The sequence below is a fragment of the Oreochromis aureus genome, linkage group 22, assembly GCF_013358895.1.
Source record: "Oreochromis aureus strain Israel breed Guangdong linkage group 22, ZZ_aureus, whole genome shotgun sequence".
In the NCBI taxonomy this organism is placed as follows: domain Eukaryota; kingdom Metazoa; phylum Chordata; class Actinopteri; order Cichliformes; family Cichlidae; genus Oreochromis; species Oreochromis aureus.
The window spans coordinates 40,877,364-40,880,697 of record NC_052962.1 but is presented as its reverse complement, the minus strand read 5'-3'; the positions used below and the strand labels follow the sequence as shown (position 1 = coordinate 40,880,697).

The 3,334-nt window shown below is 37.9% G+C and overlaps 1 protein-coding gene across 1 annotated transcript; it reads left to right on the top strand.

Annotated features, from left to right (window-relative positions):
• Nucleotides 1–411: 411 nt before the first annotated feature.
• Nucleotides 412–2,065, top strand: LOC120435871. Its single transcript, XM_039606011.1, has 3 exons — nt 412–1,251; nt 1,348–1,417; nt 1,944–2,065. Exons 1-3 carry the CDS (start codon nt 442–444, stop codon nt 2,063–2,065), a joined length of 1,002 nt encoding a protein of 333 aa, XP_039461945.1. The 5' UTR covers nt 412–441.
• Nucleotides 2,066–3,334: the final 1,269 nt, after the last annotated feature.

The following is a 3,334-nucleotide window of genomic DNA, read 5'->3' as shown; positions in this document are numbered from 1 at the left end:
ATAGTGTATTTTTCAACTTTTCAATGCAAGTCCTTGAGTTTGTAGTTCTTCTGCAGTCCTGGGATTGATTTTCATCTTTAGACAAGGTCCCCAAAACTGCCTTTCTGTTAGTACTCAATCCTAAATGCAGGGTTCATCTTTTAGTGAGGACATATTTGTTGAAATAGCCATATAAAGTTGCTTTTCCAATTATCTCTCTCTTTTTTTTTTGTTAGATGGCAACAGACCAAAGAACCTGAATGACACCATTACTCTGGAGCTTTGCCCTGCTGCATCAGCTGAAACATCAAGCCATCCACCTGACCCCTCCTCCTCCACGTCCATCACTATGTACAACCATTACTCCAGCTCTTGGGTCTCACACTTACAGATTCCTTGGGAAAGATTTCCACTCCGACTGCCGCAAGAGGAGACAGAGCTCATCCAGAGGACAGGAGAAGTATGGTTAGAATTGTTGTGGAGGCCATGCAAGTTAACTGCAGAAACCCTAAACGTGCATCTTGTGAAGAGGTTGCTAAGATCATTGTAAACAGATACCCTCAAACATTTGCAGATTTTACTGAAAAGGGAGAAAGACTGGGTTGTGGACATTATTCACTACTAAGAAGCATCAAATCTAGAGTTGAACATGTTAATCAAGATAATACAACACATAGACTTCGTCAAACAAAGAGAACCAGGAATGAGGAAGACTGCAGTCCCAACAGTAATGCAACCTCACCTAAAAAAGTTAGATGCCTTGTTGATAGCTATGGTTGTATAAATTGGCAACCAGTTGAACTTCCTGAGGGGGAAACGCCAGCTTCTTTAGAGGAAAAGAAGCACATCTTGTTAACAATTTTTAATTCAGAAGGACCTGGAGCTGTGGAGAGACCTGATGTGGATGACTTCATGTGCCTCACATATATTTCTCAGCGCCAGCTTATCAACAGTTGTCGCTCACTTTCAGTAGCTGAAATTCAGGAGCAGTGGCCATTCTTGTTTACTCGGAAAGGTCTTTCGAACCACTTTTACAAACTCACAGGCATCGATATCAGTGAGTGCTTAAGTCAGGCCCTCATAACCAAAGGCAGAAGGATTATTAACTATTTCTCCAGCCAGAAGCTCAAATGGAACCTTGGTATAAGGACACTCATCCAGCAGATAGAAAGTGAGGGAGTTTTGACCAACAACAAGGTTGGCACAGCAGCCATACTTCTCATGATGAAGTATTACAAGGAAGATGAAGACTCCCTCTTTGTCTTAGCAGATGTAAGCTTCTTTAATACAGCTCTAGGTTTAATGCTGTTGCTTGCTGTCCTGTTTTTTTTTTTGTTACATAAAATGTTTTGGTCCTTTTTCTGGCAGGAAACATCTACCAGGATGTCCCTTGAAGCAGAGAGCAACCTGCCAATCACCCCGAGGCTGATTATGCTTGGTAAGAAGTCATTATTGAAATAGAACTGATTAGACCGTATTACAGTTTCTGTTTGGCAGACAGGTATCCAGTCTCTGTTTATTTAGCTCACATTTCTGTAATTTCCTTTATAAACCAAGGTTGTTGGACATGTGTCTCAGTGAATCCAGCAAAGTAACAATATCACATTTCACATTACATATTACTGATCAATAAGGTAGTCTAGCTACACCAAGAGCAGAAATACTGAAGTCAATACTGTAAAGTTTAACAGCAGCACACACTATAAACTCCAAAATAACCATACAGTTGATTCATCTCCGGTAATTTAACTGGGCTGACTCTTTGTTAGGTGTGTTTGATGTGCAGAATAATTCCCAATTATGTACAATTCAAATATGTTAAAACGGACTTATGTACATAAGGCCATTAATAATTAACTGTACGTAGCTATTTGCTTTATGACTATCTAGACAGTGTGAAGAAGTGAAGTATTGAAATTATTTTATGTTGCATAATGACAACATGTTGCCCCTATACATTTAAGGACAAAGTTCAATGACCGCCACCTGCTGGATGGTGAGTGCAGAGGGGCGTGTAATTGTTGAGCTGGACAAAGAGAACACCTTTGCTGATGCGATGTCTTCTTTGGTTCATTCTATGTATTGAACCTGGAATTCCAGGAGTCAGCATGTGCAACATTGGAACTGATTCAGAGGTATGTTTGAACAGTTAGCTAATTGTGATAGATGATGAATAAATTATCCCTAAGTAGGTCATTGTTTCACATCACAACTCAATGTTACTGTATGTTGCTATTTATTGTGGCATGCTTTAAGGTTTTTTGTAAGGATAAACCATGAAGAGGGAACAAAATGTATCTCCAAGGTTGGGACAAGCAGAAAGACTGGGACCACTGTGAAGCAAAAGGTTGTTCACATTAACCTTCATGTCACAACTTTCCTCCAGCGGCTTATTGAATTTGAGTGGAAAACTTCAAATTAGGTAACTGTTGTTGCCATTTATAGTGAATTTCTTGTATAATTTAAGTGACCAATGTGTTGTTTCCTGTGTCTCCACAGATGATCCATGGCCCATGCTTTCTGGACATTTACACAAGACGAACACCAATGAAGACAAGCTCTCTCACCATCTTACAAGACGCTGTCTCTGTCCAATAGGTTTTTTGAGTGCAACAGTTTTGATTTTTTTTCCTTCTTTTACCCGTTTGTTAAAAGTTATTTCAGCTACTTACACTTTAATTGTCACATGTATTGGCTCACCCTACAAATCAATGAACTCAGTCCACAAAGCAAGGTCAGGGTTCAGTGCAGGTCAGTCAAGTTCCTTCACACCACACATGCTCATCCATGTCCTTGTGGACCCTGCTTTGTGCATTGATTTGGTGGTGTGAGCCAGTATTTTGGACAAAGTGTATATAAAGGCAGAAGTGTGGGGCTTGATATTATATTCATTACAATTCAGTTTATTTGTATGGTGCCAACAAAATGAATGCAAGGCACTTCACAGTGTAGGTTTAAGACCCTACAAAATATAACTAAGAAAACTCATCACTTGAGCACATGTTGGCTTTTATGATATGAATATGACATAATATTGTTATTGTTTGTACAACCATCTGAGGAAATACAGGGGTAAAAACAAATGCTTCCTCAATGAAAATATGTTTTCAGTTCTTTTCAGTTTTTGATTTTGGAAATGTGTATTTCATCAGGGAAAAATCAGAACAGAAATAAAAAGTGGTGTAAAGCACATGAATTATATATATCTATCTATCTCGATCAATAGTGTGTGTGTGTATATATATATATATATATATATATATATATATATATATATATATTTTTTTATATAAAAATATATATAAATAAATAAATGCTACATTTTTTTTATACAGTATAATTTTTTTGAACCCTC